This window comes from Acinonyx jubatus, chromosome E4 (assembly GCF_027475565.1).
Source record: "Acinonyx jubatus isolate Ajub_Pintada_27869175 chromosome E4, VMU_Ajub_asm_v1.0, whole genome shotgun sequence".
Classification (NCBI taxonomy): Eukaryota; Metazoa; Chordata; class Mammalia; order Carnivora; family Felidae; genus Acinonyx; species Acinonyx jubatus.
Window position 1 is genome coordinate 28,284,252 of NC_069395.1, and position 25,042 is coordinate 28,309,293.

The following is a 25,042-nucleotide window of genomic DNA, read 5'->3' on the forward strand; positions in this document are numbered from 1 at the left end:
CAGGCTTCTGGTGGTCTCCATCTTCCACGTACCCCTTGGGTTCCCTCTTCCAGGCCTGACTGGAGACAGCCATGGTTTCCCCACCTTGGCACCTTGATTTTTATTCTCTTGAGGCTACCTTCCCCTTAACCCTGCAAGAGCCATGGGCCCTTCCCTCCCAGATGGCCCCTCCTCCCAGCCTGAACACGAAATCCAAGGGGACGCCAGGTGCCTCTCCCGGCTCTGCGGAGACTCATGGCCATCCATTTCTGTCTCCCCGGAGCTGAGCCCAGCATCTGGCAGAGCTGTCACCCCTCAAGCGTATGACCGAGTGATCAGATGCCCAGGTGGCAAGCGTCGGGTCCGTGTTGTGTGCTTTGCCAGCAGTGCCTGGCAGAACCCGGCATTCCTTCCTTAGGGTCTGATGGTGGGGAGTGAGCGTAGCATAGTAGACAAGAGCACGATCTTTAGAACCCAAGAGATCTGAGCTTGAAATCCAGTCCTCGCCCTTACTACTGATGTGACCTGTTTAAGAATGACACCATCTGCAGGATGCCGAAAATGTTTCCACCGACTCCCAGATGTCATGACTGCCCCTGAGCACATTGTCCAGAATTCTGACTTTTCTGTGGCTTATCTCTAAGATGCCATCATAATGTGATGGTCGTTAAGACCATGATACAAGCTTATAGGGAACAGTGGGAAAAGAAGACACAAGCGAAGGTCACCCTGGCCGCTACCAGCCAGCAGCACGAGGTCCCCCACCCCTGCCAGCCCTCTTCCAAGCTTCCTCCCAGGGAGGTTGGAACCTCTCCGTGCTGGGCCCTCCTCTGGTGGCAGTGCAGAGGAGTGAATGAGATGGGTGGCTTGCCTGAGGCACTTAGCACGGCATCTCCCACCTTGCAAACACTAAAACATTCTTCTTTCAGGGTTGGGCGGCCAGGGGGTGGAGAGCCTATCTCTGTACCAGGCATTTAAGTCAAAGACCGGCTTGGCATGTGGCCCACTCACGCAAGACAGTGTAATAAAGAGGTAAACAGTTCGGACTCTAGAACCTGAGTCCTTGCTTCCTCACGTAATAGCTGCATGATCTGGGCTTCCGTTTCTTCTTCTGTGACACAGGGATGATGGCAGTAACCACACTGCAGAGCCAGCACGGGGCTGCAGGAGTTGCTAACTCCACGTGAAGCACAGCCAACGGCACCTCGATGAACCCTCATTGATTTGGCAATTGTTTTGCTGGAGAGGAAACGTAGTAGAAAGCTGTTGTGGACTGAGGATTTGGGGAAGAAGACTGAACTTGACTTCTCCAGTGGGCTGGCAGCCAGGGCTGGGGAACGTGCCCTTTAGAAATATGGGGCTCAAAACCATGAAAGGAGCTCCTCCAGCGTTCCCATGTAGTTTCTTCACTGGGTAAAGGGTCAGCCTGAGTTGGCCTTGCCCTTCCCTAGAAAGATTGGTGCCATTCCCAGACCTTAGGCCCAATGAACTACGAACATCCCACCACGGGGCTGGAGCCTGACCACCACCCCAAGAGTTGATTCACATGCTTACAGCAGGCTGGTCCTGGAGAGCACAGGGAGGCCAGAGAGACCAAACAGAGAGGGGACAGGGCAGCAAGGGGCGTCTGGGATGCTTGCAGGGACACAGCTTTTCTTAGCTCTGTGACTGCATGAGCCTTGGCTTCTCCGCTCAGAGCTTACCAGGTGCACACATTCCCCCAGGGGGTGCCCTAGATGACCCCTCTGGAGCCCTGGTCGGTTTGGAGGCTTTCTTTGGCCCACGTTCTCTTGGGAGACAAGAGGACACAAGCCTCCAACATTGCTTGTCATATTTATTAGGTGTGGATAGGCTCTCACACTGTCAACCCACAGGACTTCCGGCTGGGAGCAGAAGGCTGGGACAGCTGCTGGTCCCTGGTTTCAAGGGGCCCTACCAGGGCTACCTGGGGTGGGGAGGGGGGTCTCTCCAGGCCTGACACCTGCCCATTTCTGAGGTTACCCATGCAAATTATTTGGGGCTGGTGTACTTTGTCGGCATGCCCAACAAGCATTTACAGAGGCACCTGCGACATGCAGGCCCCCGTACCGGGCCTCCTCATCCTCCCTCCCACCTCGCTCACAGGCTGGGGGCTCCAGGTACGCAGTCCTCACAGTCTCAGGAGGTACGGTGAGGAGGCACTTTTGCAGTCTGCACACCAGATGATACAGCCCCCACCCCAAAATTAGGAATCTCATTTTGATCCCCTGTTTCTTAGGGGATCAACTATACGCCAGTCACGGACAGGAGCTGAGTGTACCCATGGGTCTCTGTGTGTAAGCCCTTGAATGCCCCATAAAGTATGTTCCCAGAAATGTGAACCCAAGGGGGCGAGGTTAAAGCCCTTTTCTGCCCCCATTCCCCATTGCCTTCCTCCTTCTTGAGCCCATCCTTTGTGATCTCAGTTTCCCCATAAGTCCCTCCATAGCTACAAGGGATGAGAAGGGGGCTGCTCAGGACCCTGCAAGGGCCTGTGGAGACAACATTTCCCCACACCGGGGGTGGGGGGGCAGGGGGCGGGCTGTGAAACAGGGGAAGCCGACCCAGGATGATCTGAAAATGGGCAGGGCTGGGATAACCAAAAAGGGGGGGTTTCTGGGAGATACCAAGGCCTCATCCCTGAGCCAAGGAGTCAAGGAACTTCAGTGTGGGAAATGGTTGAGAGACGGGCTGCCAGGCCTTTTCGGGAGGCTGCAGTGATTCTCTGGCTGGCATGAAGGGACACTGTCAGATGAAACAGTAACTCTCAGGCAGCGGGGCCACTGCCTCAGCACCGTCTGCCACGTACCTTGATGTCAACTTGTCCCCCTGCCTGCCATGCCCCCAAAGCTGTGAGGGCGGGCCTGCCTTATGCAGCACTATGTCCCCAGGATGGGGTTGATATACACCTCCCGATGAATGAAGCCACAGTGGATGAATGAGTAGGGTCACAGGAGGATATGGGGGGGGAGGGTGCTGGCCCTAGAGAACAGGCATCTCTTTGTACCCCCAGGCCTGCACAGACCCCACCATTCATAGAACCCTAGCGCTGTTGGGGGGTGGGTGATACCTGCTCCCGTCGCACTCCACCCCTGCCTCTGTCACCATGGGACTGGGGGGAGAGGGTGACGGAGAATTCCCAAAGCAACCTGGTCCCTTCCCGGCTTCTAGCTCCCCAGGCAGCTTTCCAGGGTTTGGGACGTGGTCGTGTCATTGTTCACGGGGAAATACAAACTGCAGTTGCATCGACCGCGGGGCGAGCGCTGGATTTCACACTTCCAAATAATACTGCGATACTAAGCCAGGGGGCGGGGGCCTCAGGTGGGAGCGGGGCAAACCCTCCTGCCCGCCACTGGCCTCAGCACTTTTCTGAAGGAAGGGCTCAGCTTCGTGGCAGCTTATCTCCTGTTAAAGCCCTTCTTGGTGTCAGGACCTTGGTATAAGTCTCCTTACAACCACTTGCAACCTAACGACGAGCTCCAGGTTGGTCGGTTCCATTCTGCATATGAGACGACAGGTTCAGAGGAGGTGTGCAGCCTGCCCAAGATCACACAGCTAGTCGAGGGCAGAACTGGGATTGGCACGAGGGCCAGCTGCCTGCAGAGCCAATGAATCCCCATGCCACCAGAGGGAGGACATTTCCAGAACAATCCCCGTTTTCCTGACAGCTCTGGAGGGAACCTATAGCTTTCTAGGGACAGTATCAGGTGTTTCAACATCTGAAGCTCTACTGTATAATGTATAGAATTGTCAAATCACTATGTGTATATCTGAAACTAATGTAACATCGTATGTCAACTATACTTCAATTACAAAAAAAAAAAAAAAAAAAAAAAAAAAGATCAGGGGCACCTGGCTGTCTTAGTCCATAGAGCATGCAACTCTTGACCTTGGAGTCACATGTTCAAGTCCCATGTTGGGCACAGAGCCTACCTAAAAAAAGAAAAAAAAAAATCTTAAGCTCCGTGTAACAAGCTGGGCTAAGTCTCAGTGGAGGACTCCTGCCCCACAGACCACCAAGGGAAGTTGGCCTTGCTGGCCCTCCCCACGAACGCCAGTTCTGGGAATCTACTTTCCCCAAAAGGCAGTTGGTCTTCCTGAAACTTCTTTTTTTTTTTTGATGTTTATTTTTGAGAGAGAGAGAGAGAGAGACAGTGTGTGAACAGGGGAGGAGCAGAGAGATAGGGAGACACAGAATCAGAAGCAGACTCCAGGCTCCAAGCTGTCAGCACAGAGCCCAAAGCAGGGCTCGAACTCACAAACTGCAAGATCATGACCTGAGCTGAAGTTGGATGCTTAACTGACTGAGCCACCTGGGTGCCCCGGTCCTCCTGAAACTCCTGATCAGGAGAATCTAGAATCTTTTTCTTCTTGGTGGAAAAAAGAGTAGAATGAGGCATGAGGTTGTAGGGAGTGAATTTCCTTGGTCCTCACAAGCCCCGGGCCCTGCTAGCAGCCCTGACCTTCACACCAGCTGTGTAAGGGTGCTGTTCCCCTGGGGGACCTTGGGCACGCCTTCCAGCCTATGGCTGGCTCCTCCCTGCCCTCCCTTGCAGACAGAAGACCCTGGCAGCTGTGGTGTCTGACATCGGGTCTCCAGGTGGCTGGAGAGAGTAGGGCCAGGGCTCCAGCCTTCTGTTGGGCCAGCTTCCATGGGAGAAGCAGGGGAACATGATCGTGGGCTCTGAGACATGCTGGGGGCTGGCGGAGAGCATTGGTGCAGGACCAGGAAGGAGACATGGTGAGGGGTTGGAGCACTGGGAGGACTGGGGGATGCCACAGAGTTCCCCGATGTTTTCCTACTAAATATAACCTGATCCACAAGGAACAAGAAGCAGGCTGTAGTCCAGAGCCAAGCTAAAAATGCTGGCTTCTAATGAGCTTGGACCCTGAGGCTGTCAGTGCCTTCAGGACTTCAGCTAAGGCTTGGGAGACACTCCACTGAAAGCAGACTTGCAGAGCCTGGAGTCCCTGCCCCTAGCCTGGAGCTTGAGCTGGTGCATGTGGAGGTCTCTAGACAGAAAGTCTAATGGCTGTCTGTCTCACCAGGCAAGCCCCGGGGGAACCTAGCAAAAGACCGGTCTTGAACCATCTGAGTTGACATCCCCTCGGACTTGCTTTGGGGATGGAACAAATGTACCCGAATCCATGACAGTGGATCCCACGTGAAGGGCACAGTCATTGCCAGTCACCCCTGCCCTCCTTGGCTCTGCCCCCTCCTAGGCAAGTGGCTGGAGTGAGCTTGACAGACCCACATCCTCCTTGTCCTGTTACAAAAATTTTCCCCAGGTTCCATCTCATCTTGGTGCTGTCCTCTGGGGAGGTCTGCAGACTCTTTGCCTTGCATAGGCCTCTGGCGGGATTACTCTGCAGGTGACGGGTCATAGGAAGGAGAGGACCTTGGTGGTGATCTACGTGAGGTATTAGGCAACTGTGGGCTGAGGGCTGAGGGCAGCACATACAGGGGGTTTGGCCCTCCCTCAGCAAGTTCTCATTGTCTAGGAACTTCTGGAGAGACCATTCTTCTCCTCTCCCTCTTGGGCAATGAAAAGTGGTAAAATGTTCTCTTCTCTGTTCAATCAGACAAGACTTCTAGAAGTAGTATCCAAAGGCCCACGGTAAGGGAAAAGATGCTGTGTTCTGCCATCTGAACCTATCAAAGGCATTTGGTTTCTTGGATCCTAACCCAAGTGACAGAGCAACGCCATGAGGCCATAGGTCTGGAGCAGATGGGGGAAAGGACCTGCTTCTTCCCTCTGAGCCTGATTGCTAGGTCCCTGCATCGTTTCACAGGTTGTTAGAGGTTTTCAGAGGTCATCTCCTCCATTCCTCTGCCTCCGTGATGGATTCCCAAACCATTCCAAACCCCTGTGGGCTTCCCCTAACCCTAAAGCTTTTCCTAAAAGGAAGGACAACTTTTGCTGCATAGGTCTCTCATCTAGAAGCCTGTGGACCTTTGCTTTATAGAAGTTCTTTGTTATAGCTAACCTAAACCGCTCTTGCTACGAGGGATGAATAGTGGAGTGAGGCCTAGAGACAGGAGGACAAGCAAAAATAACCTCCAGAGGTCACCAGGATGTGCCACCAGTTCTTGAAGCAAAAGAAGTTGGCTTGGACTCCCTTTCAGATAAGCAAGAAGGAGGCAGCTCTGTTTTGTGCTGAGGAGTTCGCTCAACAGAAATCCCAGCCCTGGGAGGACGCTGGGCTCCTTCTCCTTTTAAGGCAACGTCTGAGCTCTCAGGGCTACGAGCAGCAACAAGCCCCAGCCCCACTCATTCCTGGCTATTTGGAGGAAACCCATGATTAATCAGCTCCCCTCCCCCGCCCTGCCTGGCTTTTGTTAGGTTCTTTTTAAAGGGCTGGAGCACCTCCTCAAGAACAGACACTCGGCAGCTCCAAGCCAACCGGGGCCCCAGTGTAGGGAGAGTACCCTAGGAGGCAGTGGGGAGCAGTCCTGGATGAAGACCAAGGGGAGAGATCAAGGGCTGGGGCGTCAGGGCAGGGAGAGGGTTAAAATGTTGGGAAAGGAGTCCTGATAGGAAAGCAGGGGAAGGTTCCAAATGGGAGCCCTGGTCTGAGTGTGGGACGGGTTTGATCGGGAGAGCAGACAGCTGTGGAGCAGGTTCTGGGGGCAGCAGGGGCGGCCAGGCACCCGGAGCGCTGCCGGGCAGGTGGAGGGAAATGCCTTTGCCCCTAATGGACAAGGTCAGAAAAGGTTACACTGATTTGGCCGCTGCTGGTGACAGTCAGATCTGGAACCCAGTTTTTCCTGAACTTGCTGGTTAAGTTACCATCCCTCTCCTCTGGCTCCCCAGTTTCCCTCTAAGTGAGGCCTGTGATCGCTGTGGGAACTATGCAGAGGGCAGCTGGCAGCGCACCGTGGGTACTGAGAAATCCTGAAGGGTGCCTTGGGGGCCTGACCTCTGGAGCCTGGGCTGGACTCTGCTGGAGAGGCTGTGGCACCCAGCTCTCACCTCCACGCTCAGGATGGAATTTGTGACGAAACCACTCTGAGCTGGGATGGGCTGGAATTTCCTGGCTGAGCTGTGGGCAGATGTTAGGAGTGTCCTAAAGGGGCTGATCCCCTGGATTTCCTCATTTACATCCTATTTGCATACTCCCGAGAGCTTCCTCCTCCTTTGAAGTCAAGGTACAGTAAAGTCACCATCACTTCTGCTCCCCGCCCTGAAAGGGTAATCCAGGGTAATCCGAAGGGTCAGATCCAGTTCAGTGGGGGCCAGAGGAAGTGTGAGAGAGCTCTCTGCGGACCCTGCTCCACCATGAAAGCACCAGTGAGTCCCCCGGTGCTGCTGCCCCCTAGGGCAGGAGGAGGGAAGGGGCACATTCCTCAGCCCTGCCTCACCAGGCCTTGTGCCCCTTGGCTGCCTGTTGTGATTCTAGCAGAGGAGCCAAGGACTTTTGCTGCTAAATAAACCCCGGGGCTGGTCCCCGCTGGCGTGTGTTTGTGGTGCAGGTACAAACCGTTTCCATAGGACCAACCAGTTCTCCATTCCGTCCTGTCAGGGCAGGGTGGGGGGTGGGAGTGAGGAAGGGCTGGGTGGGAGGGAGGGAGGGAGGACCAGTGCCATCCAGGGTTGCTTTTCCTTCCTCCTCCTCCTCTTCCAACATGCCAATCAGGCACTCTTGAAAAACAGAAAACCTTTCTACTAATCAGGCCATAGGCTCTTCTTAAAAAAAAAACCTTTGGGGAGGTGGTGGGCACCTGGGTGGCTCAGTCGGTTGTGCATTAAGCGGCCAACTCTTGATTTCAGCTCAGGTCTTAATTTCAGTTTGTGGGATCGAGCCCCACGTCGGGTTTCTGTGCTGACAGCCTGCTGGGATTCTCTCTCCTTCTCTCCCTGCCCAACAACCATCCCCCCCCCCCCCCCGCCGCCATAAATAAATAAACTTAAACAAACAAACAAAAACCTTTAGGGAAGGACATTCCTTGAGGTCCCAGTCGCTCTGGGGTCTCTATCACAGTTGGGCAGGTAAATCTAATATCTAATCTTAGGCAATCCTGATGCTCCTTTGGCTCTTCTGATGGGGGTAGGAAGCAAGTATTTCAAAATAAGGCTCACACTTCATGGAACTTCGTGGAGGAAGAAACAGGGCCTCATGGAAGTACAGGGTGGTCCACGTTGCATGTAAAATTCAAGCCTTTAGCACATCTCAGCTGACTCCCTTCCAAGGCCTCCCTGAACAACTTCTCAGTGTTTGTGTGGTCAAAGTGGAGTCACAGAATCCTAGATCCTGAATCTGGCAGAGTCCTCCTGAGGTCAGCTCACTCAGTGGACTCTAGGGCTCCTCCCAGAGAGGTGCTGACCCTTAGCAAAGTTTCTACTAAAAAATGAGAACAATATTGTGGGCTTTTCAAAAAGCTACACATATTTGATGTAAAGGTGTGTCCTTTATTCTATTATATCTACCTTACTTCTTTTTTTTTTTTTTTTACTGTATTTATTTTGAAAGAGAGAGAGAGAGAGAATGAGCCGGGGAGGGGTAGAGAGAGAGGGAGAGAGAGAATCCCAAGCAGGCTCCGAGCTGCAAGCACAGAGACTGATGCGGGGCTCGATCTCACAAACTGTGAGATCATGACCTGAGCCAAAATCAGGTCAGCCACTCAAGTGACTGAGCCACCCAGGCGCCCCTACCTTACTTCTTTACTGTGAGCTCCTTCCTATTTCAATGAGACGATAATAGTAGATACAATTTATAGATATCCTGTTTGTTTTGTTTTTTTTTTTTAATTTTTGGGACAGAGAGAGACAGAGCATGAACGGGGGAGGGGCAGAGAGAGAGGGAGACACAGAATCGGAAACAGGCTCCAGGCTCCGAGCCATCAGCCCAGAGCCTGACACGGGGCTCGAACTCACGGACCGCGAGATCGTGACCTGGCTGAAGTCGGACGCTTAACCGACTGCACCACCCAGGCGCCCCTAGATATCCTGTTTTGAGAGAGAGAGAGCAGAGAAGAGGGGCGAAGGGAGAGAGAGAGAGAATCCCAAGCAGGCTCCACACTCGGCAAAGAGCCCAACACAGGGCTCAATCCCATGACCCTGGGATCATGACCTGAGATGAAATCAAGAGTCAGATGCTCAACTGACGGAGCCACCTAGCCCCCCCCCCCATAAATATCTTTAATTGGTAAAATAAAATGTTAGCAGCCCTATGTTGGTCCCTCTAACTTTGTTTTGTTCCTTTAGAAAGGTATTAGCTGTAAAATCCCAGTGTCTGAAGACCACTGACCTACTACCCTTTGGAAGCAGGGTGAGCATTAGGGTGAGGTGTGCAAGGCACTTGCCTAGAACACAGTGCAAGGGGCACCAAAAAGCTTGGTCATCAAGATAACTGATATTTTTAAAAATCAAATTTAATGCCAAAAATACCTATGACAACCAAAAATGCACAGCTTTAAATAAAGACAGGACCAGTATTAGTGATTTTTCCTTTTACCTTGGGTTCCAACATGGCTCAGCAAGGCATTCCTTTTTTTTTTTTTTTTTTGTTCAATTTTTTTTGAGAGACAGAGTGTGTGCGCGCACAAGTTGTGGAGGGGCAGGGGGAGGGGGAGGGAGAGAATCTTAAGCAGGCTCAACACCCAGGCAAAGCCCAACGCGGGGCTCTATCTCACCTCACCTCACCTTACCACCATGAGATCATGACCTTGAGATCATGACCTGACCCGAAATCAAGAATCGGTCGTTTAAACGACTGAGCCACCCAGGCACCCCTGGAAGCATTCCTCCTAAATCACCCGTGACAGCTTGAATCACCACAACAGCTTATGGTGTTCTCAGTGGACACAGTGCTTTGGAGGCTCCAGGGCAGTTATATAAATGCTCCCCGTGCTTGTCTCCATACTCATTCCTCTCCCTCTGTAGCCAGCTCTTCATGTTTATTTTTCTTTTCTGAATTTTTAGGAAAACAAGCAAGTGGAGCCCAAGACAGATGCCAAGAATGGAGAGGAAAGGGGCAGAGATGCCAGCAAAAAAACCCTGGGCCCCAGACAGGACTCAGACCTGGGGAAGGAGCCAAAGAGGGGTGGTTTAAAGAAAAGCTTCTCAAGAGACAAAGATGAAGCCGATGGCAAAAGTGGAGAGAAGCCCAAGGAGGAGAAGCTTATCAGGGGTATTGACAAGGGTCGGGTCAGGGCTGCGGTGGACAGAAAGGAGGCAGGGAAGGAGGGGAGGGGAGAGGAGAGGGCAGCAGCCCCAAGGAGGGAAGAAGAGAAGAAAGGCAGTGACAGAAGCACGGGGCCAAGCAGAGACAAAGACAAGAAGAAAGAGGAGAAGGAGATGAGTAAGAGAGAGGATGACGGGAAGGGAAAAGGAGAGAGGAGGACCGTGGATGCCAGGAAGGAGGATGAGAAGGTGAAAAGAGGAAGCGGGAACACGGATGCAAAAAGGGAGAATGAAAAAGTGAAAAAAGAGGAGTCCGTAAATAAAAAGGAGCCCAAAGAAGAGAACAAGACCCAAGCCCTGGAGAAACAGGCCCCCGCTAGCCCCACCAAGCCCTCGGAAGGGCCTGCCAAGGCGGAGGAGGAAGCGGCCCCCAGCATATTTGATGAGCCTCTGGAGAGAGTGAAGAACAATGACCCAGAGATGACCGAGGTGAACGTCAACAACTCAGACTGTATCACGAATGAGATCTTGGTCCGGTTCACCGAGGCTCTGGAGTTCAACACTGTGGTCAAGGTGTTTGCCCTGGCCAACACGCGCGCCGATGACCACGTGGCCTTCGCCATCGCCATCATGCTCAAGGCCAACAAGACCATCACCAGTCTGAACCTGGACTCTAACCACATCACGGGCAAAGGCATCCTGGCCATCTTCCGGGCCCTCCTCCAGAACAACACGCTGACCGAGCTCCGCTTCCACAACCAGAGGCACATCTGCGGCGGCAAGACGGAGATGGAGATCGCCAAGCTGCTCAAGGAGAACACCACCCTGCTCAAGCTGGGCTACCATTTCGAGCTGGCTGGGCCCCGCATGACGGTCACCAACCTGCTCAGCCGCAACATGGACAAACAGCGACAAAAGCGGCTCCAGGAGCAACGGCAGGCGCAGGAGGCCAGCGGGGAGAAGAAGGATCTGCTGGAGGTGCCCAAGTCAGGGGCGCTGGCCAAGGGCTCCCCCAAACCCTCCCCCCAGCCATCTCCAAAGGCCTCGCCCAAGAACTCGCCCAAGAAAGGGGGCGCTCCAGCCGCTCCACCTCCGCCTCCACCTCCCTTGGCCCCACCCCTCATCATGGAGAACCTGAAGAACTCCTTGTCACCAGCTACCCAGAGGAAGATGGGAGACAAAGTCCTCCCCGCCCAGGAGAAGAACTCCCGCGACCAGCTACTGGCTGCTATTCGCTCCAGCAACCTCAAGCAGCTCAAGAAGTTAAGTAGTTGTGGGCAGGGGCCAGCAGGGCTGGAGGAGAGGGGGGGGCAGCAGGGTTGGAGGAGAGGGGGCAGGGGATGGGGCAGCAGGGTTGGAGGAGAGAGGGAAGCCAGCAGGGCTGGAGGAGAGGGGGCGGATGGGGGGGCAGCGGGGCTGGAGGAGAGGGTGAACCAGCAAGGAGGGGCTATGGGAGGAGCCATGTGTACAGACTGCTTGTCCGTAGGGCGCTTCTGGCCACGCCATCCATCCCCCTGCCTCTGGGCAGGCCACACCTGATCCCCACAGGGGGAGAGGACTCTCTCCTTCCTCTAAGGAGCTTCCTTGAGCCTCTCACTCCGTGCCTCAACTTCTCCACACTGCAGCTAAACCAGTTTCTCCCAGAAATAGAGACAGAGCCTCTACATCCTAGTTCCATCTCTGGCCCGACCATGTCTTCTCTCCCCCATTCCTAAAGCAAAAACCACCTCCCTTTTACTAATTCCCTCTCAGGACCAGCCTAGTCCTACAGATCTGTTTATCCCAAAGGTCTTTGGGAGATTCAGCCCTCAGGGGGATCTCCTGGTGACTAATCAGTGCCACAGACACATGAGCCATCCCTAGAGACCCCTCTTCTCAAACTTCTGCCTCCCCCCCATCTTTGGTGACAGAGTCCATGGTCACCTGCCCGTCTCACTGGATGGTGGTGGCAGCTAACCCTACCCCCACAACATCATTTGGGGCTAGGCACCATGACATAAAAGACAAGCTCAGGCGTAATTCTCGTGGTCATTTGATGACATCCAGTTTTTAAAGAGAAGGAAAAATGCTTCCTCTGTGTCAATACCTCATTTACTCATTTCACAAACATACATTGAGGTGTATGAACAGGAGGCGCATTGAATTGCAGAGAGCCCTTTGCTGGACTCCTTTCTCTAAACTGTCTCTGCTTTGTCCTAACAGGTGGAGGTGCCCAAACTGCTTCAGTAGGACCAGACTGCCGGGGGGCACTGTCTGCCAATGCCATGACTGCCCAGGCCTTGCCTCCCAGGCCCGCACAGACCCCGCCCACCCCGCCCTGGCTGACCTGCTGTGGATGTCCCCACTCTGCCGTGGGAGAGCAAGAGGCCTGGCCACGTTCAAGGAAGGATGCCTGATCTCTTCTCACTTTCCTTTTCTTGTCTCTGAGGCTCTCCAAAAATTTCTTTTATACCTGGAACTGAGGTTTCTGGACAAGAAGAGTCCTTTTAGTGTGTCATTGAGAAGATGGCATGCCTGGGGCCCAAGTAGCTGTCAAGTTGCAAAAGGCCGGTGATTCAGGAAAGATGTCCCACCAGGACCACGTAACCAGCCCAGCCCCACTGCCCTCCAGGGCCAGGATTCAGGCCTCTGAGGAGCCCTTGGGGCAAAGCTGCTGGGCCCGTGGCCCTCTGTGTGGGGCAATGGCAGAAGATTGAGAGGGCATGAGGGCCCAAGGGGAGAAGGAGGAGGGGCTAAGGACACCCTGAAACCCCTCCTGGGCTAGTCAGAGGACATGGCAGGGACAGCTGGCCTGGATGGAAAGTGCCTGGTGGGGAGTGGGCTCCAGCTGGGAGGAGAGGGACAGACGGCAGCTGGTCCTGAAGGTTTGATGCCAAAGCAGATGTTTCCCTCACACCCACCTGCTGTTGTATAAATAGCTGTGTATCTGTTTTTCCATAAGATTTTGATAATATATACAAGCCTTTAGTTGTGAATGACTGTGCCCCACCTCTGTACCGTACTGAGGGTGCTGATGCTCACTCTGGCCCCGTGGAGAACTCTAGACACTCAGGTTCCCTGCCATGCCATCTTGGGTCGACCACATAACAAGTTCATTCTGCAGAAAGTCCAGTGCAAGGGGAAAACCTCGGCCCTGAGTAGAGGGCTCCCCACTGACCTGGTGGACCAGGCCAAGGAAACTAGACCTTAGCCAGGGTCCACTCCTGACCATTCTTGCTGCCTGGAGTCATTAGCCAGAGCCGCTTTTGGGGGTGATGGGGCAGAGTGGAGCACAGGGCCCTGCGATGGCTATATTAGGCATGTTCAGGGGATGCTCATTCCATGACTCTTCCTAACTGTGGGCTTGGGGCCAGCTCCCCACAGCAGTCACAAGCCCAGGAAGGCAGCCATCCCTGAGCAGAGAAGTGAATGACCATTTGGGGAGCAGCACCCCTACCAGTGTCCCCAGTCACCACCCCCCTGCTCTAGCTGCAGGCTCTCTCCTGACCTAATGGTGCCCCCATGCCCTCCATCAGGTGTGCATCAAAAGCATCCTTCTGATTTGAGTGGCTTAACTGTACCAGCATCCCTTGGCACCGTGGGACTGCCACCTTGGGTCTAGGTCACTGGTAGTTTTTGTCTCCAGGTTTTGCCTCAAGAGCAGGGAGCACAGCAGTTTCACCATCTTCGGGGCGGAAGGAAGGGGTGTCCCTGCTAGGAAGGAGGATTGCTGTGCTAGGTCTGACCAAAAACAGAGGCAGGCTAGTCCTGGGAGCAAAAAGCTTGGATCCCAGGTTTCTCTGTGGCCCTTTCCCTCCACCCACTCGCCTGTCTGCCCCAACAACCAAAACAAGGGCTGGGCCCAGGAGAGGGGAGACAGAACCCTGCTTGACGCCTCCTGGCCCACAAAGGGTGTTACCTGGAGCTAAGTGCAGCCAGGGCTTCCATTTACCCTGTGTCTGTGGTTGCTAGGCTTTAGCAAGATGCTTCAGGTGCTCTTTCAATTCTGTGAGGTGGATGCCAATATTATCTCCATTTTGCAGATAAGTTCAGCCCAGAGAGGTTAACTTACGGGTCCATGATCACACAGCTAATAAAAACAGAGCTCAGGTCGAGTTCCTGCTCCTAGAGCTACATCTGATAACAGGTCCCCCTCATCCCCTTACTGAAATGAGACTGGTCGTGGTGCCTCAGGAAAGCACTGAAAGCCTAACCAAACCGGAACGAAGGATCTCCAAGTCTTAAGGTTCCAACAGAAACTGTCACCTTAGGAAGCCCTTTCTACCAAGCAAGATTTAGCCAGACTAAGCGCCCGCGCGCGCGCGCGCGCACGCACACACACACACACACACACACACTTTCTGTCCACACACAACAAGGGATTAGCGCCGCTCTCTGCCCTCTTCCTCTCTTCCGGAGGGGTGGGTAGAGCCGAGGCTGGTGAGGTCATTCGTCCTCTGATGCCTTGGAACCTAATGCGGGAGCGGAGCGCCACCTGCCGGCAGGCCGCGTCCCGGTTCTCCCGCGGCGCCAGGGGCGCGCCGGAGCTGCGCTGGAGGGCAGGGAAGGTGGGTAGACTGGACGCAGCGCCAGGTCAGTGGCCTGGGTCGCGCCTTCCGGCCGCCTGGGAGGGACGGGGGGAGCGCCTGGCAGCGAGCGGCCATGTGTGCTCATGGATGGGCTGAATGTGAGAAACCGGCCTCTCTGGGGGCCGCGTTTCTGCCGAGTGGCGCACCCATCGCCGCCCACTTGCCCCATTCGCCTCCGCTGGCGCCCGTCTGCTAGGATTTCCCTTCATGAAACCCAGGATGCAAGAGCCGGACAGGATCTATCCTCGTCCCTCGCCCGCCTTTCACAGGGAAGATAATGAGAGTCAAAGGCAGCAAATGACTTGAACAAGGTGACGCAGCCGTATTCAAACCCACGTCTCTCGTCGCCGGGTTCGTCCTACCCACCTGAGCCGAGGGACTTCCCTCCGCCATTTCCTCCGCGCCGCCTCACCCTACCGGCCCCATCGGTTCCCGGAGCCACATCCCGTGTCTCCCGCCAGGCAACGGAGGGCGTCTTCGCATCGGGCTCTCCGCCCCCTGGGCCCGCCCACACCCACTGTCGCACCTTCTTCCCACCTTCCGGCCCCGCCCCCGCAGGCCTCGGACCCGGGCCCTGGCGCCGGCCGCTGGCCGTGGGCGGGATGGCGGGGGCTGGGGCCACTGAGATACCCCACTCTCTGTCGCAGGAGCTCCACAGGCGTGTGAGCGAGGGGCTCCAGTCCCAGGCGCTGTGAGTTGGGCGCATGGCCACTCATGCAGCCTTCTTGAAGAAGCATTAGATTTGGACACGGGTCACCCGCCTAGTGGGGCTTCTGGATCTCCAAGCCTGGAGTGTCATGTGTTGCCTACCCCACCGCGCCCACCTGCAGCTCCCCACTCCTCCACGGACTGGCCTCAAGCCTGAGGCCCAGCTAGGGCTTGCGCCATCTGTGGTGAGGGGGGCAGGCTGCTGGCCTGGAGTCCAGGCCTGGTGAGTGCCCCCCCCCCCCACGCCCCCACACACATCCAGCCCCCGTCCTCGTCCCCGCCCTGTGCATCCTCCTCTTCCTTTATCACACCTACCCTTCCTCACTCCTTGCCTGAGGGGTCCGTTTTCCAGCTGCCCCCATTCTATACCTCTCCCCCCCAGCAGTGCTCCCCTTTCTTGCTAACCTTTCCTTCCTCAGGCCCCCATTGTATTCCCATTCCCCTCTGCCCTAGCTCTCTCCCTGCATCTGAACCCCTGCCTTCCCCCTTTGAGCGCAGCCACCCCTCTCCCCTGCCTGAACAGGTGGCCAAGAGGTGCCCTTGCTTGTGTGTAGAGCACTCCTCCATCTGCCTCCCAGACCTCCCCCCTTAGGGTCCTCAGTGTGCCCTCACAGCCCTGCAGGACCCCATTTACACCGTTGGAGACCCCAATCATGGAGGGTCACTGCTCCTCCTGCCCTGTATCTTGCTCCCCTTGTAGGGTGCCTGCCTGGTTTCCAGGGGTGCTGGCTGCTGAACAAGGTGATAGGAGGGACAGCTACAGCTCTGTGCTCCTGCTGGCTCCATGTCCCTGGGAATGAGCAGATGAGATGGGGTCATACATGTAGAGCTTGGGGAGAGATTCCAGAGGGTTCCCTATTTACAGAACTAGAGAATGTGAGAGGGGCCTCCTCTCTGCTCGGGGCATGTGAAAGCCCCATTCTACCATAGTTTCGCCCTTTTCCTTAGAATTCTCAGTGCTTTGCAGTTAATTGACTGGAAATGTTGGGGAGGGGAGATTCTACCCTTCTGGGAGGCAGCTATGACTGGGATAAAACTGCCTTCCATCCCAGACGACAAAGCAAGTTTTAATTGGCCCCAGATTGTGGACTTAAGGATAATTAATTCTGACTGGCATGGCTGTGCATTCATTTACACCTCTTTTCTTAGGGAAACTCAGAAACCTTGTCCTGCCAATCTCCTCCACCTCTCAGCTTCAGGAGGAAGGGGGGTGGGGAGGGGGAGAAAGGGAGAGAGGGGAAGGAGATTGGGTTCTAAACCTTGATGACCCTCTCTCCTAAAGTGTGAATGAAGGCAGAATTTGCAGACTGGAAGCCAGGATACTCTGTAACCCCAGCTCCCACCTTTTTTCCCCATCCTCAGAGAGAAGGCAGATTTGCAGCTGTAGCCCCAGCTCTGTCCCCACCCACATTAGCTTTCTCTTTCTGTCTCAGTCAGTTCCTGGGGCAGACTCTTGGACCCCCTGAAGATTTCACCAGGAAGGGAGGAGACTGTAAATCCACGGACAGACCTCTCTCCATAGTTGTTTCTGATGCTGACCCAGGAGCTCCCCACCTCCAGCCTGGGTGACAAGAGCCTTCCTGAGGGCACCAGAGGGCATGGTTAGCACAATGGCCATATGCAGGACCTAGCTGGAAGACAAGGCTGCAGGGCTGGAGGACCTTGGAGGGTGAGGGAAGGAGGCGTTGAGCATATGGGTGTTGGGGAAAGGAGACGCTTGGTTGGTGGTGCTGTTGCCAAGCTGAGCTGGCACTTTTCCCACTTGAATTAAAAACTATAAAATTTCCTTTCCTGGATCTGTCACCAGACAAGTCCTGCGATCACAAGGACCGGGTCCTCAGGGAACAAGGCAAGGGATAGGGTCTAGCTAGATGCACACGCATCTCCAAGGGTGGGGGCAGCTGCCTGGCTCAGTGGGGGACGTGATGTCTTAGGGTCCCCTGATGATCCAAGGCAGCTGACAGAAGCACCTTGCACCAGCCTCTTGGGTGGCCCAGCCTCTCCACTTGGCTTCTAGTGCTAGAACCTCTCTGATGAGGAAGGACAGAGGTCACAGTTTCATGTACATATTTTACCCTCATGACAGCCCTGAGGCATTATCCCCATCGTATCACTGAGAAAACTGGGACTTGGAGACCTTCAGAGACACACCCAAGGTCAGCCAGTGGCAGGACCCACGTGTGAAGCTAAGTGTGCTGGAAAAGGGGGAGCTGCCTTTGTACAATTTGCAGTGCCCTATGTCACAGGCTCCTGACCCCTAGTGGGGAATCTCTGTAATGCAAATGGGCACCCTCTTGCCCGTTGTGGCAAGATCCATCTCACTGGCTTGGGAACCAGCTCAAGGAGCCCTTAGCCTGGGGTGGTTCTGCTTGTGCAAGGGGGGTAAGGGTGGTGCTGGGCTCCAGCCCTGGCACCTGCCCTTCCTGCTCGAAGGATGTGGTACCGGCAGCACTCAGGGCCCAGCTGAAGGCAGAGCTCCTGGAAGGTGTGCAGGGACCCAATTAGGCAACCGACATGAGTTACAGCTTTACAGCTTTAATCCAGCATGTTGGAGTCCGGGCCAGTGGGGCAGCCAGGGGCAGGGCTTCTGCCCACTGCTGATGGAGCCCACTCCCCACCCTGCCCCAGCCCACAGTGAGCAAACAGGACGGGTCCCAGCCTTCCTGGCTGGGATCTTGAGAGTAGAAGGACTCTGAGAAAGCAGGGGCTTTGACCCAGGCTTTCATGTCCTTCTCTTGCCCCAGGTAAAAAGAGTCCCCTGATTCTAAGCCCTCCCCACCCACCCTTCGTTCATGGCCAAGTTCCAGCTCAGCTCCTGGTCTACTTCCCTGGGGCTCCATCACCAGTAGGACCCAGGGTTTGGCTTTTTCTGGGGCCTGGTGAATAGAGGACCCCTGCCCGCCCCCAGGGCCAGATGCAGATACAGGAGAGGGGCATCACTGAAGGGGCAGCAGAGACACAGCTGGTTCCTCAGGCTCCTGGGTAGGACGGCTGTGGTGGCATATAGGGGGGAGGAGCTGAAAGCCAAGGAGACAGGGTGAGGGTCAGGGGTGGCACAGGAGGATGTGAAGTGACCCCCAATCCCAGAGGCATGAAGGATCCATGCAGAAGAGGTAGCCTGGATGTTTCCAGCTGAGGTAGAAGTCTGGAAGAGGGACTCAGGGGGAGACAGGGGCAGGGGAGGTCCCAGCACAGGGGCAGGGGGCAGGCAGGAGCAAGTGGCTCCAGACTGCTCACTTACCTGCAGGGTTGTAGATAGGGGGCCCAGCCGGGTAGAGTGGATACTGGGGAGGACCGCTAGGAGGGTACATGTAGCCAGGCTGTGGGGGTGCAGGGCCAGCTTTGGGGTCCTGGGGGTATGGGTACACTGGCTGCACTGGGATGCCTGTCATTGGAATCTCCTGGCCTAGGTGGGGGACAAGGATCAGCATTCAGAGCTCCGCCTGCATGGGAGGAAGCCTCCTTCTCCTGCCCAAGAAACCGAGGTAGGCACCACTGGGCCCCTGCTCTCTGTGCTGGCAGGTTCCGGGCTGGCTATCTGCTGCCTTTGCCTCCCAGACCTTGCTTGGCAGAGTTGAACAGGGAGCCGTGCACGTGGTCCCAGCGGGTCAGTGTGTGTTTAGCAGGTCTGCACCCCTCGGCAGGTTCAGAGGCCTCACAAGCCAGAGAACACAGCCTGGGGAATGTCCCACTTAGGCAAGGAGGGGGGCAGCTCCCGGGGCTGGTATCTTGTAATCTAGCAGAGCTGCCACCAAAGGGGGGAGGGGTCCCTCCCCCAGCCCCTCCCCCCCCACACTGATCCCCCCATGCAGGGTCACGCGTCCCGTGTCCATTGGGTTTGGGCGGATCCGCAGTCATGTGCCGGCACTCAGGCACACATTCCATTGTACACTGGAGCACACCCAGTTAGTGCTCACCACCATAGACCCCACCTCCTGCGCTTTCCGAGAGTCATGTGCATGCAGGTGCCCACTGCACACACACCACTGCCGGCAGACGGCATGCCGTGCACATCTCAACATTCACACGCATGCAGGTACGTGTACACGCAGTCCGATGTTCGCATACACGGCCCTGGAACGTTATTTCCGGGGTTACATGCTGGCCGGTATGTGTCTGCAGAAGCACGCCCTACTGTGCAATTCACACATCCTTGAACTCTCCGGGGCCCGTCGTGGGGTTCAGCTCAGCTCGGCCTATCCCAGGTTCGTCGCGCCCAGCCCTGCACATACCTTCAAATGGGCTCTGCAGATGCTGGCGCCGGCGGTACAGGTAGCAGCAGGAACAGAGGAAGCAGCAGATGGTGGTGGCAACCACAGCCACAAAGAGGATCACGGCGGAGGCGATGCCTGCTATGGTCTTGGGACTTTAGACAAAGAACAGGTCCCCTCACCTTCCAACACTCATAGGAGGGAGTCCTCATTATGGTGCCATAAAACTGTGCTCCAACTCCTGGCCAGCAGGGGGCCACAGCAAGCTGAGATTTGGGGTTCCTTGAGGGGCTCTGCCCAGTCCCTGTGGAGGAGATCTTAGGGGACCTCCATTTCCCAGAAGGCCATGCTGCCTGGCTGGCTAGTGTGAGGCATGCCGGGAGTTGTAGTGTGCACCCCACTTCCTCACTCCGGCATCTACAACTCAATTGGTTAGGCTTGGAACATGTTAGCATTGAAAGGCACCTTAGAAATAATCTAGAGCCCTTTTTTTTTTTTAACGCCCCCCCCCATCACAGTCTCCTTACGCCTTTTGTATATTAGCAGTCCCCTTCAAAAAGAAGTTTGAAAACCACTAATTTTGGCAACCCCCTCATTTTATGAAGAGGAAATAATGACCCATGAGAGGATGAGTCTTCCCCAAGAGCACACGCCTGAGAACTGGACCTGGGAATCAAACCCAAGACTCCTGCCTTCTTGCTAGGGCTTCTTCCACAAAGCCGCACCCCGGTCTGGGTTTTGACCCTGCACACACTCTCCACCAAGCCCGAGAGGGTTGCTAATGCGCCTTTCCTGGACCTCCCAGGCCCCAGCACTAACATCCAGCTTTGTCCCCAAGCCGAGTCCTGGGCTTGGGCTGAGGCTGTGGAGGTGGACATGGAGAGGGGCAGGAGGCGGTCGGGGGGAGCAGGGGAGGCCCAGGCGGGCCTCCTGAGAGGAGGATGGAGGGGACGCGAGCCCACCTGAAGGCCAGGCAGTGCTTCTGCTGCCTCTCGGTGATGAGCAAGGTCAGGTCTCTGCAGCAGTACCGATGGTAGCAGGTCCCGCAGCAGAAGGTGAACTCGCAGTTAAAGCCTGGATGCCAGGAGCCATTCCGGTCCAGGTACCACAGGCAGTCCTCGCCGGCCAGCGCTGCGGGCAGGTCGGGGGTAGGGGGGACATGGCCACCAGGCCAGCTTTCCGTCCGCCCTTACCCCGCTCCCCGAGGCTCCCAGCCCGCCGGCTCCCGGGACGCGGGGGCTGCCCCTGGTCGCCACCCTGAGGCGCTCCGCCCCTGAGCCCCGGCGGCCTCTCGACGGAGCTGACCCCGCGCTCCGGGTCAGCGGCCCATGGCCCAGCCTCCCGGCCGTGTCTCCTCCCGCTCCCTGAGCACCGGCAGCACCCAGGGAGCCCCGCGCCCACCCCGCCGCGCACCCCCTTACCCAGGGGCGCCCCCAGCACCAGGAGGGCGGCCGCGGCCAGCGGCGCGGCCCCGCAGAGCCCCGGGGGCCGCATGGCGGGGGTTGGGCGCGGCCGGGCTCGGCCGCCGGGAGCAGGGAGCGCAGGACGAAGCCGGCCGGCGGGAGCTGCTGCGGGGCCCAACCCGCCGCCAGGCTCGGTTTCCTCTCCCGCCTCCTGCGAGGGCGGGACTAAGGCCCGGGCCGCGGTAACCCTGCCCCCCCCCCACCGCCCCCCCCACGCTCCGCGCCCGGCCCAGGGGGCCACCCACCGGCGACGCCCACCCGGCCCGGGCACAGGAGCGGGGCGCCCCTCACCCAGCCCGGTACTGCCCTGCGCCCCGCCCCCGGCTCCAAGGTGGCACCTCCCGCCAGAGCCACCGTGGCCACAGCGGGCCGCTGGACACTGCGGCCAGGGAGGCCTCTCCGTGCCCTGGGCCCGCCCCTCGCCTGGGCCCAATCAGTATCCCGGACCCCAGAAGCCCCGATCCTGGTGCCATCTCCGAGCACCCAGGCACATGGGCCAACCCTAGAGGGGCAGGACCTCTTCTGCCCCAGTGTCCAGCCCAGGACGTCCTGCGGGGAAGGGGGGGCGGGAGAAGAGGGAAAAGAGGCTGAGAGCACCCCGCCCCCATTCCCAGAACACAGGCACCCATTGAGAGGCAGCTCAGAGCCGCTTTGTCCCCGCGGTGCCCACAGACCTGGACTCTGCCAGCTGCACTGGCTCCCTGAGACGGACCCTTCCCCCTCTGAGTGGACAGCGCTGGCATGCGCCAGCCCATGGCCTCATCAGTCGGGATGACAGGCCGCTGGGGCCACCTGGAGCCCATCCAGCTAGACACCCTTCACAGTGAATCCTGCACAAACACTGCATTGGCTAGGAGAGCATAGGGAGAACAAGAGTTAATTACCGTGGGGACAGTGTTTTGGGGGGAGGGGAGCCAATCAATCCCCTTACAAATTTATATTGAGTGTCAGTGACTGTGCCCCCTGCTACCTGGGTTACACTGACCAGGAACTGCCTATCACTTCAGGGGGAAAATCAAAAGCCTACCTCAACCCCTGGCCATGGGACAGTTCTTTACAAAGCACTTTGACAGTTAACCTCATTTGAGGCTCTCCACAGTTTCTGCGAGCTCGACAAAGTTGACAGGTGTTATCATCGATCCCATTTTACAGATTGAGAAACTAGGACTCATGGGAGTTGAAGGACTTGCCTGCCGGTATAAGGCTGAGGCAACGTCAGAACCCAAGTCTTCTAAATCCAGGTGGATCCTTCTCTCCAATAGCAGAGGGTGTTCGGAGGTGAGAGAGAGAATGGATGGCCCAGCAGAATCTAAACAAGTTAGGGGAGGGCTGCCAGAAGCGGAGCTGCTCTGCCCCGGGCCCCTGTGGGTACTGGCACACCCAACCCAAGAGCTGGAGTAAGGAGACCATGGGCTCCTGCCCCAGCAAATTGCTGGTAGTCTGCAGGGGTGGGGTGTGGGAGGGGAGTAAGCGAATATATGCACCCATGCAGGACACAGTCATAAACCCAGGGGCAGAGGGACAAAAGGAGATGTCTCTCACTTCGCCACCCCCTAGACAGTGTCTCCATTCCCATCCATGTCTTCTTTCCTAGTGCACAAGCTCCAGGAGTGCTGGACCACGTGACCATCGTGTTCACTGCTGTCACCCAGTCCGGGCCCTAGGTGATCATTGTTGGTTGACTGACTCTCAGAGGAAGGGTTGTCTCTCTTCCTGTCCAAGGGTAACCCTTCCATGTGTACTCTAGACCCCATCTGATCCCTCTCCCAGCATTATCTCTTCTCTTCTGCATCCTTAGTTTCTCCTTTCTTATCAGCTTCTTTCCCCAGAGGGGGGGGAAAAAAAATCTCAAGTCTCTCCGTGTAAAACAAAACAAAACAAAACGAAACAAAACCAAGCAAAGCAAAACCACATTTCCCCAAATTCATCCTTTTCTGGCTACTTTCCTGCTTTTCTCCTTTATTCCTCCAACTAGTCCTCCTCGAGTCTCAACCTGGTTGATGCTTCCAGCTGGCCACGACACCTAACTCTCACAACACCATCAGTGATTTTCTAACTGGAAAATGCTAGGAAAACTTGTCAGTCCACACGTTAGACTGGGACAGAGGGTGGGGGGAGGGTCTGTGGGCAGGGGCGGGGGTGGGGGGAGAACTGGCAGCAGTTGGGAGAGCCTGGAGATGGAGGGCTGAGGCTAGCTGTGTTGCCATGTGGACCTGAGTCCTGCCAGAGACCATGGAACTGGGAGGGAGTGGGAAGAGGCTGGGTGGGAGCGCTAGGGAGGGACTGGGGGCCCTGAGAAGGGGATTGTCCAAATCTCCAGGCCTTGAAGGGGCTTCATTGTACCTCCTCTACTCAGGGCACACAGGAGCCTGTTCCCCTCACCAAGCCACTCTCCCAGGCCCCAGTGAGGGGCAGAGGCACTTTCCTGGAATAGGAGAGGCAGACAGTAATTAATGTGCAATGAGACAAAATATGGACTTTTCCAGTAGCAGGCTTTCCCCAGGGTGCCTGGAATATGATAATAATAATACTAGCAGCTAACACTGCAAATGAGTTTCCCATTGTACAGAGGCTGGAGGTGAATTTTCCCAGCTTACACAGCTGGGATTTGAAGGTTGGCTTGTGTGACTTCAAAGTCCAGGCCCTTCCACCCCACCGCCTGCCTCTCCTGTAACATGTCTAAAATGCTCGCTGCTATGCTTGGCATACAGAGCATGCGTACTTGGGGAAACCATGATATCCAGCCCTTATCCCTCGCAGGAGTCTGTGTGGGAAGATAGCGGGATATTTAGAGTGGGGAAGGGCGGTGGAAGCTGGGTAGAGAGGAGGGGCTAGACCATGCCTGTGACCCAGTTTGGGCTTCGCCTGGGACTGTGGTACCGGTGTGCTGCTGAGTCATCTCACTGCTGGGCTGAATGACCAGCCCAGGGCTCCGCCCAACCCCCTTCTTGCTCTTCTTCAAATCATAGCTGAGTGAGTAGGCCCGGGCTCCCAAGGCCTTCCTGCCTTCCCAGGACCAGAGTTTCCAGAGGTTCCTGCCACACCCAGCTCTCTGGCCCAGGGGGATTTTGAGCCTTTGTGAGATAAGGGGAGCTCCCTTCCTCTCCTCTACTTGCCTCTGGCTGGTCTAGTGCTTTCCTCAAGAGGCTGTGCTTTCTCCAGTCTTTCTCCTCCCAGCTATCTTCTGGCATAGTCACCTCCGGCAGATAGGTAATTACACGTTTCCTTCTACCCAAGGACCCTGAGCCCTTTCCTCATTCTGATTTAATCTCTTTACACCCTCCTCCAGGGTGTTGAAGACACACTGATTCTTCCTTGCAACCCAGAGCTGGGGGAGGGCGGGGGAGCAAGGCCCAGGAGAGAGCCAGAAACTTGGCCAAGGTCTCATGGCTTAGCTGGGGACTAAAGGAACCAGATCTCCTGGCTCCCGCTGTCCCCAAATAAACAAACATCTCTCCTGCAACATAAGGTCTTCCCTGGTGTCCAGCTTTAATCTTTCTCACTGCAAATGAAAGACTGTGACTTTGTCCTCTTGGTGGGAGGGGTCTGGGAGTGGGTGAAGGATGGGGATCAGCCTCGCTGCTGGCCCAGTTGCTGGTAGGAAGGAACACTCTTCCCTGGAGGGGTTTTAGCAACGCCTTTGCAGGATTACCTTCCCCAGAACGCCAGGCTTCTGCTTCTTTGCAGAGGCCCAGGTCAGCCTGGGCAGAACTTCCACAGCCCTGGGCCTTGGGAAAGGAGTGGTTAGCTGGGCTGGCTTGGGTGGTATCCATGAGCAGCCTGCCCTGGGGGGCTGTGGGAGCATTAGTAGTCCCAGGCAGCCGGTGCCCAGCCTCAGGAGCCCAGCCCAGCCAGTGGGGCAGACGGGGAGGGCCAGGTTATCTTTAAATGGCACCTTACTCAGACTGCACCTCTGCCAGCTGGGCAGGGTGGGGGCAGACAAGTGTTATTTTGGGATCTGAGGATCTGAG

General features: G+C 56.2%; 2 protein-coding genes across 2 annotated transcripts in view; one reads left to right on the top strand and one right to left on the bottom strand.

Annotated features, from left to right (window-relative positions):
* Window positions 1-15,384, top strand: part of LMOD1 (leiomodin 1) — a 43,996-nt gene extending 28,612 nt beyond the window's left edge. The window contains exons 2-4 of the mRNA XM_053209152.1: window positions 9,921-11,454; window positions 14,520-14,668; window positions 15,151-15,384. Of these exons, the coding sequence (XP_053065127.1) occupies window positions 9,921-11,454; window positions 14,520-14,668; window positions 15,151-15,384 (1,917 nt within the window). The remainder of the gene's footprint in view (window positions 1-9,920; window positions 11,455-14,519; window positions 14,669-15,150) is intronic.
* Window positions 15,385-17,912: 2,528 nt separating this feature from the next.
* SHISA4 (shisa family member 4) lies at window positions 17,913-21,271 on the bottom strand. Its single transcript, XM_027074681.2, has 5 exons — window positions 21,030-21,271; window positions 20,571-20,739; window positions 19,630-19,763; window positions 18,639-18,803; window positions 17,913-18,414 (listed from the first exon to the last, which is right to left on the bottom strand). The coding sequence occupies exons 1-5, from the start codon at window positions 21,100-21,102 to the stop codon at window positions 18,368-18,370; spliced, it is 588 nt and encodes a 195-aa protein (XP_026930482.1). The 5' UTR covers window positions 21,103-21,271; the 3' UTR covers window positions 17,913-18,367.
* Window positions 21,272-25,042: the final 3,771 nt, after the last annotated feature.

Coding starts and splice junctions, on each gene's coding strand:
- SHISA4 (XM_027074681.2), bottom strand. CDS start 21,102: ATGCGGCCCCCGGGGCTCTGCGGGGCCGCGCCGCTGGCCGCGGCCGCC. Junction 20,740..21,029: donor GGTGCTGGGGGCGCCCCTGG/GTAAGGGGGTGC, acceptor ACCTGCCCGCAG/CGCTGGCCGGCGAGGACTGC. Junction 19,764..20,570: donor AAGCACTGCCTGGCCTTCAG/GTGGGCTCGCGT, acceptor CTTTGTCTAAAG/TCCCAAGACCATAGCAGGCA.